The sequence below is a fragment of the Aythya fuligula genome, chromosome 13 (genome assembly GCF_009819795.1).
Source record: "Aythya fuligula isolate bAytFul2 chromosome 13, bAytFul2.pri, whole genome shotgun sequence".
Classification (NCBI taxonomy): Eukaryota; Metazoa; Chordata; class Aves; order Anseriformes; family Anatidae; genus Aythya; species Aythya fuligula.
In genome coordinates this window covers 13,964,426-13,979,665 of record NC_045571.1, presented here as the reverse complement: position 1 = coordinate 13,979,665, position 15,240 = coordinate 13,964,426, and the positions used below count along the sequence as shown (strand labels likewise).

General features: G+C 52.2%; 1 protein-coding gene across 1 annotated transcript; it reads right to left on the bottom strand.

The window, feature by feature from the left end:
* Positions 1–3,152: 3,152 nt before the first annotated feature.
* CD40LG (CD40 ligand) lies at positions 3,153–8,474 on the bottom strand. The gene is made up of 6 exons (XM_032196523.1): positions 8,319–8,474; positions 6,359–6,496; positions 5,447–5,492; positions 5,157–5,204; positions 4,902–4,964; positions 3,153–3,520 (listed from the first exon to the last, which is right to left on the bottom strand). Exons 1-6 carry the CDS (start codon positions 8,472–8,474, stop codon positions 3,153–3,155), a joined length of 819 nt encoding a protein of 272 aa, XP_032052414.1.
* Positions 8,475–15,240: the final 6,766 nt, after the last annotated feature.

Below are 15,240 nucleotides of genomic sequence, written 5' to 3'. Positions count from 1 at the left end.
GATATCATGACTTTTGTTTGAGGAAAACAAACAAAACCAAAAGCCTCATTTCTTACACAAACCTAAAACCCAATACATTTCCCAGTGGGATCAACACTTGCAAAGCCACATGAGCACCATCCCCAGCAGATGACCATGCTGTTGTGCCACGGCTCATCGATGTCCCTCTGTGCCAGTCCTGCCAATGTGCCCAGGGTATTCACCTCCCCCTCAGCCCCTTTTCACTTCACTCAGAACAAAGAAAAATTGTCTCACGAACTATAAATTCCACAGCCCAAGAAATGACAGAGAGGCCCCACAGTGAGGGAAAAATCAATGTATTGACGACCTTCAAACTTTCCACGGGGAGAGGAAAACTGTCCGCCACGGCACCGGGGAGGAGAACAAAGCCGCTCAGGAGAAGGCCACGGTCTGAAATGCACAGCTGGATGGCAGCACACACATCTCCTCCCCTCCCACGCATTACCTCTCATCTGCATCCCACAGGCTATTTTTGGCAAGCGAAGAAACAGAGGCAAGAAACAAAAGCCCCAGGAAAGACAGTGGCACGAGGCAAGGAGCCCCACTTGCAGTGGAGGCAGCAGCTGTTGTTGCACAATTTCATTTAGTGGTTTTTCAGCCCAACAGCGTTTCTGCTCCTGAAGGTTTCCTGCGCCTGAGAGCAAGCACTTCCCTCCCCACCCACTCGCACCCATCCTACTTTTTCTCCTTTCTCAGAGCGCACAGCTTCGATAGCTTTTTGCTCCCTCATGAAGTATTCAAGACCCTATCCCCACAGTGGCCACGCACATGCACATCCCCAACCCCACGCTGTCCCTGCCACCCCCCACTGCCCCCACCAGCCCATCCTGCAGGGGCTGCCTGGGTTTTGGCAGCAGCAGGGATGCAGTTGAACCTGTGCCACTGCAGGAGCTGACCAGTAGTCCCTGCCACCCCATATACAATAGGTGAAGTATCTGACCTGATGCAGCATCCAAAGCAGACAGCCCTGCAGGGCTTAGGTGAGTGTGGGAATCTTTTCTTCTAGCCAGGTGCTGTAAATCCCCCTAAATGAGCCCCTACAGCTGTACCTCATGCCTCATCACTGCCCTCCTGCCCCCTGCTCCAGCCCAGCCTGGCCAAAATGCATCTAGTGCTGCCCAGCCCCAAATCCCCACCGTGCCCCAAGAAGGGTTTAGAGGCTGCCCCAGGATGTGTTTGGGACTGCCCATCCCCACCGTGCCCCTGCACTGTCCTGCTGCACTCGTGGTCCCCAAACCCTGAGCAGGGCCCCAGGAAGCCTCAGCATGCCCCAAGCAAGCCTCAGCCCAGGTGAGAAGGGGCAGTGACATCCGAAGCAAAGTGCCCAGCCACAGATGTCTTAATTCATAACTGGTGTTAGCTGTAGCATGATGGTGTGCAAAACCCTACACTAGCACATGTTGTGGGGTACCGAGCTATGCAGCCTGCACGGTGCTTTGGATGTGCTCAGACAGGGGGACCCGAAATGTTGAAATAAACTGCAAAACAACCATGGCCACATTCACCTCATTACGCTACGCAGTTTCCCATGCACTTTGTGTTAGTCTCCCTTTTCTGTCCACAAATACCAGGCAGTTTTAGCTCTAGTTAAATAAACACTTTTATACATAGCACTGGACAAGAACAGTCCGTTCTCTGGCAAAGTTATGCAGCTTTGAAGAACAGCTACCCAACTGCAAATTAAATTACAGTGATACCAGGCGGGCAGCCTCCGAGCAATCCTCTCCTGCCTTTGGGAGGGGACAGTGGCAGGCACTCACCACTGGTAACGTGGTGCAACGACTGCCCCATCCGTCCTGCCACTGCCTGCAGTTGAGCACCACAGTAGGAGCAGGTCCGCAGCCTCAAGCCAAGCAAACCCTAACGAGTGCTCAAATCGGAAATCTCTTCCACTTGCAGACCTGCTGACTTGTAAGAGTACTGCCAGTCTTTGTGCTCAGATAAGCATGACCTGGATACCTAAAATCACTGTACCAGCAGCCTTGTGTCCTTCTGTGGCTCAGCTCACCCTCCCTGTGTGCCAAGCTGGAGGAAGAGGGTGAGGGGATGCCCTGGTGAGCTGTGTCACCTGGGTGCCCCTGCCTGAGGGCATGTCCTGCCCGTCTGCATTGTCCTGCTCTCCTGGAGCACCAGACAATGTGCCACCGTGGACACATCCGTCCTCATGAGGACAGCCAGGAGATGCTCTACACATGCTTCTTGGAGGACTTGGGAAGAAGCTGTTCCTGCCACCCCTGTGCTTTCCTGGTCCTCCTCCCAGGGGAAGACATGTCTCAGGGGAGAAAGCTGGTCCAAATCTGACCATGGTGGCCAATGCCCCTTCCACAGAGTCTGAAATAACCCACAGGCAGAGGGCCCTCAGCCTGGGAGGAGGACAGCCTCACGAGCACATTCAGCTCACCAAGAGCACCACCAGAGCCTTACCGGAGCTCTGGACTGAAATCAGCAGCCACCCCTTGGCCACCAATAACCCCTCTGGTGTGGGGCGAATTTTGCCCAGGGCAAACCTGGCCGAGACAATGCCGCTCTGAGCAAGAAGGCTTGTTGAGCTCTGTAGATAGCTATGGGTGGAAAAAAAAAGGGAGTTCTCAAGATAACACAGGCAGTTAGGGTGGCAACGATGCATCACCAGCAGTCACCACGTAAGGACAGTGCATGGCTGATTGATTCCTTTAGAGGAGACGTTCCTAAGCCTTTTAATGTTTTTTCCATTGATGTTTTGTAAGCAGATTGGTACAGGAGATAAGCATGAACCTAGCGTGGAGGGAGTACCCTGAGCCATCCTATGGTGTTAGGAAAGAAAGGCTGCTGGTAGAGCCTGCTAAATAAAGCTTATGTGGTACAACTGAGCCACCAGCGGGGCACAGTGGTGCACAGCCCCAGCACCTCCCAAATGGTCAGGAATGAAAGAAAACAGCAAAGTGCAGACAACGACAGCTTCAAACTTTGTTCCATTTCTGTTCATAGGGCCCCTTGGCCCTCATTAATAAATAACAAAATATACAAATTAACAAACAAGGGCAATAAAGAGGCAGAGGAACATAAATACGGGAAACAGGGAGAGCCACTTGGCTCAACAAAGTTGGGCTGGGCCTCCTGGGGAGGGGGGGGCGGCTTGGGGTGGCCCCCTCCTACAGCTTGAAGATGCCAAAGTAGGTGCTGCCATGGCCGTAGTTCACTATCGTTGAGTCTGTCACGTTGACAAAGATCATGTCGCCCTCCCGGAGCTCAAAGACGCCTCCCTCCCGGATGGACTGGAAGTCACAGACAGCTGTGGAGGTGCTGTGCGTGTTGAGTCCCTTCAGCAAGAGCCGGTCCTCTTCCATGGGGAGGTACAAATAAATATAGAGGGTAAACGGTGCCGAAGCCGCTGCCTTGGTGCAGAAGCTGACTTGTGCATAGATGTAGTAGAGCCCTGCCTTCTCCACCTTCAGCTTCCCTTCGTGGTAGGATATCAAGCTGTTCATTGGGGCGTAGCTCGTCGTCTTCCACTCTAGCACTGTGAGGAGAAAGCATGGCTGTTGAGCTGGGACAGATCCAGCATGGGAGGCTGATTTTTAGGGGATAGCCCCAGGGACATTGGGCATCACAGCCTCCATCTCCTATGGGGCAGGCAGGGAGGTGCTGTCCATCTCAGGACACCTTCTTCAGCCCATGGGACATGGGTCCCTGTCTCTGAGGCTGGGGCATGCTTAACCCCTGTTTCTGGTTGCTGGCCTTCCACAAGCCTTGTGTTGATGATATGAGTGGAAGAGCACTTTGCTTTCTTTGTCTAGCCAAATGGAAATACTTGGGATGGAGGACTGCAGACAGTTGCCACTACAGGCCAAGTTCCCTGGTATCTCCATGGCTTTTGGTGGCCCAGCCTCCAAACGCTCTGAGCACTTCCAGAACACCCTTCAGTTCCTATATTCAGAGGCACCCATCCCAAGCCACACAGTTTTTCCAAGCTGGAAAAACTGCATTTCTTCCAAAGTCCTTTCTCCACTTGGCCTCCACTAGCTCCTGGAGAAGATAAGACTTCTCCAGGGAAGGACAAAAATGACCATCCCTCAGTTTTGGTGCACTGGATCCCTGGCAGGGTGCAGAGCTCCAAGGGTTTGCATGGTACATGGTGCTCCCACCTCCCAGAGCTCTGTCCACCTCACAGACCTGCTGCTGCCATAACTTTTGGGGCACTACTGGTGTCCTTGGAGCAGCTCATGGACATTAATTCTGACTGGAGCCAGCACAGAGAGCTGAGGGACAGAAACCAGGAAACCACAGCCATGGTTGTTGAGCCGGGCTATGGCTCTGGGAAGGGTTCTGCACCTCCTTCCTACAGAGACCATCATGCGAGCAGTGAGGGTGAGCAAACCAGCTCCAAACCCTGCTCCAAGGGGAACCCCACGCAGCCTGTGGCCTGTGCCTGTGCATCCCATGGGGACACCCCTGCTCCCCACCACCGAGCTGCAGAACCAGCTCCGGGCAGCCTGCTGAGCGCGGCGCAGCGTCAGCCTGCTTTGTAATCGCAAGTGCTCGAGCGGGGAGTTTTAAAATGCAGCAAGCATCTCGCTTCTTTGATCTTATCTAACACAGAGCTTTCCACAGGTAGACTGAGCTCTGGGTGAATTGCTGCGTCAGAGATGGAAAGAGCAGTTGCTGATTACTGGCAGTTACTCCAGAATTAAATCAAACATGCTCAGGTTGAGAAATCCTTCCCAGATTGAGAGGCTGACCTTGCAAACTCTTATTCACCTCGGAAAGCCTTGCTCCTGCAGGTGGGAGGCTTGCTGTGCCATGGGACATGTTTCTGTGCTGGAGGTGCAGGGTCCCCATCCCTGCTGGATACCCACCACCATGCCCAGCCCTGCCGGGTGGCACCGAGGGGTCTGCCTTACCTGGCACCGCCTTGTTGCTCTTCAGTCCTGCCATGTGGGCTGCAATCGGCTGCCTCTTCTCAGCTGAAATTGGGAAAGGTCAATGTTATTGAAGGCCGAGCACCCTCTCTCCCCCCGCAGCATGGCTTTCCACCAGGACCACAGCACCTCCCAGCCTTGGGGTTCCCCCAGGGGCCAAATCCAGCTCAGAGACACGGTCTCCAAAGCAGCCCCTGAGTGAGGCAATGACAGGACTTGGACATGTCCGCTCCTTACCTGCCACAGATGTCTCATTCCTGCTCTTCAAGTGGGGGTGCTCATGGCCTGCAAGGAGAAAAGGCCGCAGTTTTAATTTTGGGTTCATTTTCATTGACTTTGTGCAGTGCAGCTGACTGGTGAGATAGCCGTGCCTGGCACCCAGTCTCTGTCAGCTTAGCGTCGTGCAGTCCTACCCCATGGGGACGTCCTGCTACGCCCAGCTGACCCCACCACGGGCACCAAAGGACCTGACCCTGTCCCCTGCAGCCGCTCATCTCCCAGCCCTCCAGCAGCACCAGGACACTCACCTCTTTGCATTTCAAACTTTGGCCCCTCCTTGCTGGCTGCCCCATCCTGAAACAACAGCAAAAATATGCATTTGAAACATATATCCTTATATTTCTAAAATATAATATTTTAAGATGTACATATCAAACATTGGTAAAGCCTCTGTGTAAAAGATGCTTTCTTTTTAGGTTGGTGCTGTTTGGCACCAACAGCCCTGCCAGATCTCGGCAGAAGGCTCCTGACCTACCAAGCCCCCCAGGATTGTGTGTGGCCATGGTCTGCCCTGCTTTTTTGCAGTGGAGGGGGGGAGGGGTTGCAAGGCTTTTGTTCTTAGGTTTTATGTGCCTAAAATGCTGTGCAATTAAAATGTTGTGCAAGGTGGCTCTTCTGCACCCAAATGAGAGAAGTCTCTGGACTGGCAGGAGGTGGTGTCCCTGAGCCATGGGGAGGCATTTGCACAACGTCTTCCTCCTCCTTGCAGGAGCTGTGCTGCCTGGCCCAAGCCCTGCACCGTCATCAATGTCAAGGCAAAGAGAACATAAAGCTGCTCCCACCATCAAGTGGCCATGAGTATCCTCGTGCCTACCAGGTGCAGGATGCAACAAGGTGCCAGACAGCAGAAAATCAATATTTTTCAGGCCACGATGGAGCATAGAGGTGGTAGCTCCATCCCACCCCACCTTGGGCATGCCACAGTTGGGCGCGCTCTGCTCAAGCCTGCTTTCAGAAAAAATGGATGAGATTTTTCAGTAATGTCAATACAGTCTAAAAATATTGTGTTAAAAAAGAAAAGAATAAAAAAGGCCACATGCTCTGCAACCCCAATGTTAAGGACCCCCCCTGGTTTTCAAAAAACCTTTGGGTGATGTGTGTGTGTCAGGGATCCTCCCTGCACCTTCAGCATGGTTTGTATCCACTCAACATCAATCTACCTTGTACTGGAGGTCCTTGAAGCCTTTTAAAATTTTTTCACAGTCCAATAACGTCGACTTCTGACCTTCTGCTGTTTGGCATTTCTGTACTTTCCTCAGGAAGATGTAGTCTTCATTTAAGCTCAACGCCTCTTCCATCTGCCAGCGGGGGAAAGAAAAGAGGGTCAACGGGCTGTTACTGGGAAAAGCAGGAGCGCAGCCAGGTGGTATCTATCCCTTCCCACAAGAAATTGCAGCCTGGGAAGCTCAGTGGCAGTTGCTCAGCTTTGGGAGGAGAAGGGTAGACTCCCACGAGCTGCCAGCACGGCATGTGTGCACACATCCACCTGGAGCTGCACCAACCCGCTGGCTTGTGGAGAGGAGAGCTGCTCTGAGCCTCCTGGACCTGCGTCAATAATTAATTTATATTTTCCACTCTACTTTTTACAAAAGGTGGCTGGCAAATCTGCATCGGACTGCACTTATGATAGTGGCACAGAAATGCCAGTGAGCAGGTTGGGCAGGCTGCTGGGAAGCCTGCCTAGCCCACCAGCGGCAGCTCCTTGGTTTTGGGTAGCTTATAGGTTAAACAAGCTGCCAAAAGGTCAACACAGCTTGTGAAATGTGGCTGAATTCTGCTAGGAGTTTGAGATTTATTTTTTTAAAAAAAAAGGATTAAAAATTTCAGAAAGCTGAAAAAGAATGATATATATATAATTGTATATGTAATTATATATATATAATATATGTCATATATAATTATATATTATATATGCGATTATAATATAATATAGTTATAATTATATTATATAATATAATTATATTTATATAATTATATATATACATATATAAAAAGATTGATTTTTGAAATGACACCTGTTTTCAGAAAAACTAATATTTGGCTAGGCAACAAAGAGAAGTCCAGGCTGACTTCTGGCAATATTGGGTCAGGTTTAAAACCTGCCACGAGCACTACAGAGAGCTGTAATTCTCCTGCCCCTTATGACTGCCCCCCATCTGCTCTGCTGCAGTGGGGCAGATGTCACAGCCTGGAGTTGCCACACTTGGCTCCAGCAGGGACCCCCAGCCCCCAGGCTGCAGCCCTCAATGCAGCAAAGTCCCTCTTCCACCCTCTGCTCCAAGCCACCCCGTTCAGATTTGCTGTCCGCCCTTGAAGATCAGCAGTTACCCACTTGTATCTCAGTTCGGATCAAGACAACACATTTAAAACCCACTAATATATATCGTATCTTTGCATCTGCTGAGGAGATAGGTTTTCTGTAACTGGTAGTCTATGTGTTTTCTGCTTTGGGAATGAAATGTTTTAGATCGGTGATTTTAAGCACCATGCAGTGCAGCTGCAGTTATAGCAATCTCAAAAACAGCTTTTCAATTTTTTAAATTTTTGGAATGTATTGTCCCACATGTGGGACAGGATTATGGATATTGTGTCCCTTTCATAAAAATAAAGACAAAATATTAAGATCCACTGTTTCCTTCCCAAAGCAGAAAGACAGTATCTAAAGTGCGATACTGGTAAAATTAATACATGCAAACGCAGAATAAAAATTAATTTCTGGACTCCCTCCTCCTCTTCATGAGCGCCCCAGTGCTGCCCGGTGCCATGGCATCAGAAAGATCACCACGTAACCCAAAAAGCCTGAAACAGTCCTTCGTGTTTATGCCCCCTCTCCTCTCCCAGACCGGCCACTGTCTGCCAGGTTTGCTCTTAGCAGCTCCTCTTTATTGACCCATTCTCTCTTTGTTAATGAAGGGAACAGGTCTCTTCCTCTGTGTACATCTTCACTTAGTTGCAAATTAAAGCAGAAATAAGCACATGGGTGTATAAACACCACTCCTGCATCAGTCCAGTGGCCATCATCATCTTGCACCATATTCATCCTGAGAGCGATCAGGGCTGTCCACACCGAAGGCAAATTGTGTTAGCAATCCGTCAGAGACACCCTTATTTTACACTTACCTTATCCATCTTCATGTGAAGATACAAACAGAAGAGTACAGTCCCGATCGTCTGTACTACCATAAATACAGCGAGGAAGCACATGAACATTTTCATGGTGCTGGGAGAGGTGCTGCTCATGGATCGGGGTGCAGCAGAGCCGTAGACTTCATTCATCCTCCGGGCACGTCGCTGGGGCGCCTTCAAATGATCTGCTTGCAAGTAGCATGAGAACTGTTGTGTGAGCACCCGCTGCTCAAGGGATACAGGTTGCAGCAACCTACACTTCCTGGAAAAAAACCTTCGTAGTGGGTACGTTTGTTCACTACCATCTCCCACAACAAAAAAAAGGTTACTTAGACTTTCTTCTCTGGTTCACTTCCATGCTTTTTCCTACCATCCTACCAGAAGCAGATATCGATTCTTATTCCGTATATTCATATTTGCCTTCGAAACGCTCCTGACTCTGCCCCGGTGTTTTTTTCCTGTTGTGGATGAAAGCTTCATGACTAGTCAGTCTCAGAGCAATGAAGACTGCTCCATGGGCAGCACTGCTGAATGGTGGTGCAAGCTGCCAGGGGTTAGGAAGCACTTGGGAAGCCTTTTTTTCTCAAAAGAAGAAGGGCTTTCTGCTCTCAGTTTTCTTCATGAGAAGGACAATTGTGTGGCTGAGGCAGGTGGGTTGTGCTGGCTCCTGGCCTTCCCTCATGCTCCCTGTAGGTGAAATCTGCCCAACTAAGATGGATGCTCCTGGGGAAAGGGACATCTCTTCAGGCACTGGGACCTCAATGTGGGTGTCGTGCTCTTTGATAGACAGCCAGCAGGACTTTGGGTCTCAGTACTTGGCCAGCAGTTTGGAGAGAAAGGTTTTGAGCCATTTTTCCAACACCACAGTGAGGTTCTTACCCTGAATCCATGGGCACAAGAATCCTCAGATCATACTCCCATTTACACATATTATATTTATTATCTGGGCATAAAAATAGCTACTGAGGACATTGCCACTCCTGACAGCCACTGACATCCCAGCACCACCTCCATGCAACTTCAGGTGTCCTCCCCATGTCCCTTGGCCCAGCAGCAGAGGTGTGTTCCTGCCCCTGAGCATCCCCTGCCCATGTTTGCAGCTCTTCAGGCATCTGACACTATGCAGCCATGCAGGACCCATACAAAAATTCATGGTAAATGCAGAGGGGTCCTGCTTTCAAGAAGGGACAGGCCTCCTTTGCTCCATGCTTGAGCAAAGAGGATGAAGCTGGGCTGCCAGGCTGCCTGCACGGGGGCTGGGGCGCTGGTTTAAAGGCAGCGATCAAACCATCATGCAAAGTTGTTTTGAAAGTAACAGCCTGAAGGCAACGGTCTTATCAGATGTGCATGCAGCAAATAAAGGGCCGGATCCTGCCAGCAGCAGAAGGGCACTGAGCAGGGTGCTGCTTGCCTGGCAGCCACAGCAGAGGATGGCACTCAGCACCGTGGGGTTGCTCAGCACGGCAGGATGAGGTCCAGCATTCGCTTTTTCTATCTACCCAATCTCTCGCATCCTGTCCTGTGTGGTTAGGGTGCTCTTAGCTGCAAATGCAAGCTCTGGTAACAAAGCACAAACATCTCTGCAACTCAGTCAGCTTGTGACCTTGGCAGGTTACCATGTGCCTAAATATAGCACCCAAATCACAAATGTGTGACAGCGCCAGGGTCTTTGCTGGCAGCAATTCAGTGACCAGGCAAAGGGCAGCCTGAGGCTGATGCCCTGATGGTGCTCTGGGGCCATTCATTCCCTTGACTTGCTGGGGCTGCCACCTCCCTGCACCAAGAGGAGCTTTGGGATGGGTCTGTAGCACACCCCCCCACACACACACACAGCCTGAGGACACTGCCAACCAGTCCTTTCCTTCTTTTCTATCTTAAATTTGGTGTTAATTTTAGAAATGCCAGCCCTGGCCCCCTGGCAGGGGTCTGAGCTAACACCAAGCTCCCAGGCACTGTCTGCCATGGAGAGTTTGCCACCTTCACCAGCAAGAAGATGTTTTGTGGTGGACATCTCCAAGGACACCCCATGGCACTGAGGGCCACAGCTGTGCTGCTGTATAGGGTTTGGGGCCATGGCGAGCACCAGTGCCTGTTCCCCAAAGTCCTTGTCCCATCCATTGACCAGATGGCAATCACCGACATTTTCCAAGGCTCTTCAGAGTTTCCTCTGAACTGAAGAGTTATGTTTGGAGGAAGTCTTCATATGAGAAACAAAACGACATGAGAAGTCATTACTTAATACTTTCCCCGAATCCTGAGTGTCAGGACTCAGAGGCAGCCGATAACGTGTGAAACCACAGCAGTGAGTGATGCAGAGAGCAAGTGAGGTTTTGCACAACTATTCCTGAGCCCTGGCCGTCCCCATCAGACGAAACTTTTTCAAAGACGTTTCTGGATAGTCACCCATCACCATTTCACTGAAATGAGAAGAAGCTGCAGGTAATGACGGAAAAACCCAGCACAGCTCTGGCCACGTTGCACACACCTGGCTGGGGAGGCAGAAGTTCGGTGAGGATGAGGAACGGCTCCCCTTCAGCATCCCCAACATGAAACATCGACAGAGGGCTGGCCAGCTTGCTCTGAAAACCAGGAAACCCGTACTCAGTAGTCACCAGCACCCTGACAAAAAAGACGGGGTGGAAATTATGACAGGGGGGATCCTGGCAGAGATTCGTCAGCACGCCTCGCTGGGAGGGCAGGCTGGCAGCTCTTCTTCAGGAAAACATTGCTTTGTGTTGGCAACCCAGTCCTGGCCATCTCCTCCAGCCCCCATCACCAGGTCCTGTGGTGGCTTCTGCTGTGGGCAGGAGCCCAAATTGATGAGGAGGTGTTGGCTGAGCTCTGGGCAAGGCAAAGCCCCGTCGAGCCATGCCCTTACCTCTGCTGGGCAAAGCCAGGAAGCCTGGTAGGTGCTCTGTCACTGTTTCACACAGATGGTAGGGATGGGGCACGAGGCTCCGAATCCTCAAAGCTCATGTCATCTCTTGCCAAGGTCAGGTTGTGTCGTGGCTGCACATCCTTGGCCACTTGGCTGCTGTAGGAGCTTGGGGGAGTGTTGCAGAGAGGTAAGAGAGGGTCATGGTCCAAAGGGCTGATAGGCAACAGAGGAGGACCCAGTGCCTGAGGGAAGAGCCTGCCTACATGAGACTTCCCCAGGGCAGGTCAAGCCCGGCACTGAGCAACCAAAAGGGTTTTCTTTCACCCCAAACTCTCCGAACATAACCATAACCATCTGCTTGCGCACCCAAACGGGCACGGTTCCTCCAGCCAGATAACGCCTGTGTGAGACGATGGGAAAATGTGATCCATCGCTTGCATTCCTATTGACCTAGTTGCGGTATTTCCGCTGATCAGCAAATTGTCTCCACTGCACTCGGCACTCGGCTTTGTTTACCGAGAAAATATCCGGTTGCCTGCCACAGTGATCTGTCAAAGGCTGGGAGCAGTTCTGAATGCAGTAAGGTGAAAGCTAACGAAAAGAGAGTGATTTTTTTTGGGTGCCTGCTGTGGTTTCGTATAACTAGCTCTATAAATTGTGCTGCTCACCCCACATACTCTTTACAATTAACAAAAGCCAGGTGCTGTGAAGTACTAAGAACAATAGATTCAGAAAGAGGATTTTATTCTGAGTCACAAAAGGAGTTTGCTTGCAATGTCGTGGGAGGGATGCAAAAGGGAACCTGTAAGAGAAACCTGAATTTGTCCCTTCAGTGCGGGGCTATGGTTAGAAGGGAAATTTGAGCTTGTCCATGATTTGTTTTGCCATTTCTTTAGATTTTCCTTCTGCCATATCTCCCAAGTCTTCAGGATTACGCCTGTCACCAGAGAGACGGGACAGACGGAGCCAGAACGTCACAGAAAACATCACCAGCATCCGGAGAAAGAAAGGTTACATTGCAGTTTCCGTTCATTTCTTTAACTGTATGAATTAGAGAATGCTCCAGAGTGAAGAGCAGCAAGAGGCAGGCTCAAGGATAGGAGGAGAGGTCAATACTCGTGATGGTCACATCTCCCTGCGGAAGAGAACAGCAGATGTTGGCTGTAGCCACTACTGCGGTAATGGCAGGCTGCAGCCTGGTTGTTCGTGGTGTCCTTCACCCATGGAGTCCCATGTGGAGGTCAGCAACCTTGTGAGGCTCCAGCAGGTGTGAACACAAGCCGTCCTGGGCTGTGACACAGCCTCGCTGCTGGGGAGCACCCTGGCTAAGGAGCCAGGGGCCAATGCCCAGACAGGTGAGGGGACATCTGCCCCATCTCTGCCACCTTGCAGAGCAGCAAAGAGCAACAGGGAAAGGCTGCAGGGGACAGCACCAGGGCTGCTCTCCCTCTGAGCTGTCCTGCTCCAAGGGCTGTCATCTCCTGTGCCCTTCCCACTGTCTGTCCTCTCCCCCAGCCCCTTGGATGCACTCCAAGCTGGTCTTTCCCAAGGGGATAGGGGGGGTGCAGAGCCAGGTAAGGCAGAGGAGCCAGCCCCCCTGGAGGATGGAGAGCACGGAGGGGCACGTGGCTCTCGCCACATCTGGGCAGTGATGCCAGCCCTGCCGTACTGAGCCACTGAGAGCGCGCATCTCCAAACTGCTGATGCAGAGCCTCATTGCAGCCGTGAAACCACAAATGGCACTAGAAACTTCTTGCAGTGACGGCTGCACCTACCTCTCCTGGCTTCCTAAAAATAGAGCTTGGCACAGGGCAGGCTGCAGCCCTGGCCCTGCCAAACAAGCGTGAGTCACCACGGAAGAAGGCAGGAGCACCCCGCACATCCCGGGGAGCAGCTCTGCCCGGCACAGGGTGCAGAGACCCGGAGCCATCAAAGCCGAAGCGAAACGCGCTGGGGATGAGCAAAGCACACGGGAGGTTTTGCACCCAGCGGCCGCCTCCCACGGCAGGGTGCCATTGGGTGGGTGGGGGGGGGCCCAGCTTTATCTGTGCGTCGCCCCCGGCTCCCCAGCCCAGGACAGGACCAAAACAGCCACGGCATCTTCATCTGTGTGGGACTGGTGAGCAAAACAAAAGTCTCAGGGAGGAGAGGAGGAATGCGGCTGCTGTGGGGGTCAGCAGTGCCCACCAGGACAGGGCCACCCACCCTTCAGCTCCCACTACCCCACAGGGGTCCCCGCCACCTGGGTGAGAAATGCCCCTAGGTCAGGGTCTCTACCTAAGGAAGGGGTCACAGCCCGTGGCCAGATTTCAGGATGTGAAATTATCAGACAATGGGGAATCATCCAAAGCTGATTTGGCAGCCTTTAATTTAAACTTCTGCCTTGCTCTCCCACTCTGAGCATTCCTCCAGCGCCACCCCAACCCTCCAAAGCAGTACTTGTGCAGGAAGGTGGCAGAGGTAGCAAGTTGCTGCTGGAGCCATTCGGGCTTCTGTCTGCCTATGCCGCATGGTTTGTGTCACCAGGCAAGCTGGAAAGCAAAGGCACGTTGTGTTGTGCTCCTGTCTCATCACTCCATGTGAGATCGGCCACAGTCTGAGTGGTGACAGCAGGGGCTGAAAAGGCTGGTTGTTAAAGCTTATTAATGTTTCCTCTTGCATTAACATAGGATTTAGACACTGTGGAGAAGATGGTGACCAAGTCTACTTGAAGGGGTCCCCCTAGAAGTGCTGGACAGTGGGAGAAGTGGTGTCTGCTTGGGAGACACCCAGCATGCATCCTCTTGGGTCACTGGGATCCTGCACAGCCCCTAGGTGAGAACGGGAGTCATGCTGCTGAAAATGACAGGAGGCAGGATGGCAAGGGTGAGCTGCCAAGTGGACGAGCCTTGAGAGTGGCAGACAAGGAGAAAAGCCTTAGCCCCTGGCTGGGACTGACCATACCTTGGAGAAGGCAGCACCTGCACATAAATCCACACACTGCCACGCTCCCTAATAGATGCTCAGTCTGAGAGCCCAAGCAACATGATGCACACATGTCCTGAGCCAGCAAAAACCAATCCTGAATCTCTCACAGAGCAACACAAAGGCAGGGTAGCATTGCCTTCAGTCGAGTGCAACAGACACCACAATGGTAACCCACAGCGCTTCGGTCTCAGTGCTGGCAGCAGCGAAGCTTTGAGCTGGGCTCGTGGATGCTGCTGTGCCTGCCAGGAGCCCTCTGCCCATGCCCTGTCCTGGCCATGCTGCAGCACCACAGCCTTGGCTGGTTTGCAGCAGGCCTGGCCACAGCTCGCTCCTTGGCCACGCTGCAATGGCCCGAGCCTTGGGACGCAATCTGGCTAACAAATCCAACACAAAATCCCTGTGAGCTTGCGAGAGATGCGGCAGAGAGTGGATGCTAAAACAACTCTGCCATCTACTGACTCCTCGGCTCCCCTCCCTCCCCTGCCCATCCCTGCTGCAGCCACGCTGAGGCTAAACCGAAGTGTCTGGCCGGATCAGAGCACCATTGCCTCTCTAATGAAATTAAAAGGAAATGACACAGGCAGAGGTGGAAATAGAAGAAAAACAGCCCTGAAGGCCTCAGGCCTGGTGTCATGCACCCGTCACCCTGCCAGCATGGGAGGGCATCTCTTGGGCTGAGCCCTAGTTGCGGGGTCAGCTCTCTCCTTCCAGCATGGCAAGGCAAAGGAGCCACTGCTGCAGAAAGTATCAGTGGGAGGCACCAGCCACGAGGACGAGGACGTCACCTCAGGGTGCTTCTGCAGAGGAAAATGTCAGCAGCATGGTGACAAATGTCAGACTTGCATCTCAGGGGCCACGCACAGCCTCTCCCCGTAGCCCTCTGGGGCAGACGAGGACATTTCCACGGCCGTGTGGCAGCAGGATGATGCATTGATGTGAGGGTGTGTAGGATGTTTCTCTTTCTAAAGAGGAATGCACAGAGGAGCTGTGGCATGGCCATGGGCTCTCAGCTGCATGCACTGGAGGCTCTGGGTCCTGAGCTCTGTGCCACTGCAGGCTCTGAGGTCCCTT

What these genes read in the sequence shown, in the direction of transcription:
- CD40LG (XM_032196523.1), bottom strand. Translation starts at nt 8,474, where the DNA reads ATGAATGAAGTCTACGGCTCTGCTGCACCCCGATCCATGAGCAGCACC. An exon ending in TTCACATGAAGATGGATAAG is followed by an intron (nt 6,497 to 8,318) that starts GTAAGTGTAAAA and finishes CCCCGCTGGCAG; the next exon opens with ATGGAAGAGGCGTTGAGCTT. An exon ending in TCAAGGACCTCCAGTACAAG is followed by an intron (nt 5,493 to 6,358) that starts GTAGATTGATGT and finishes CTGTTGTTTCAG; the next exon opens with GATGGGGCAGCCAGCAAGGA.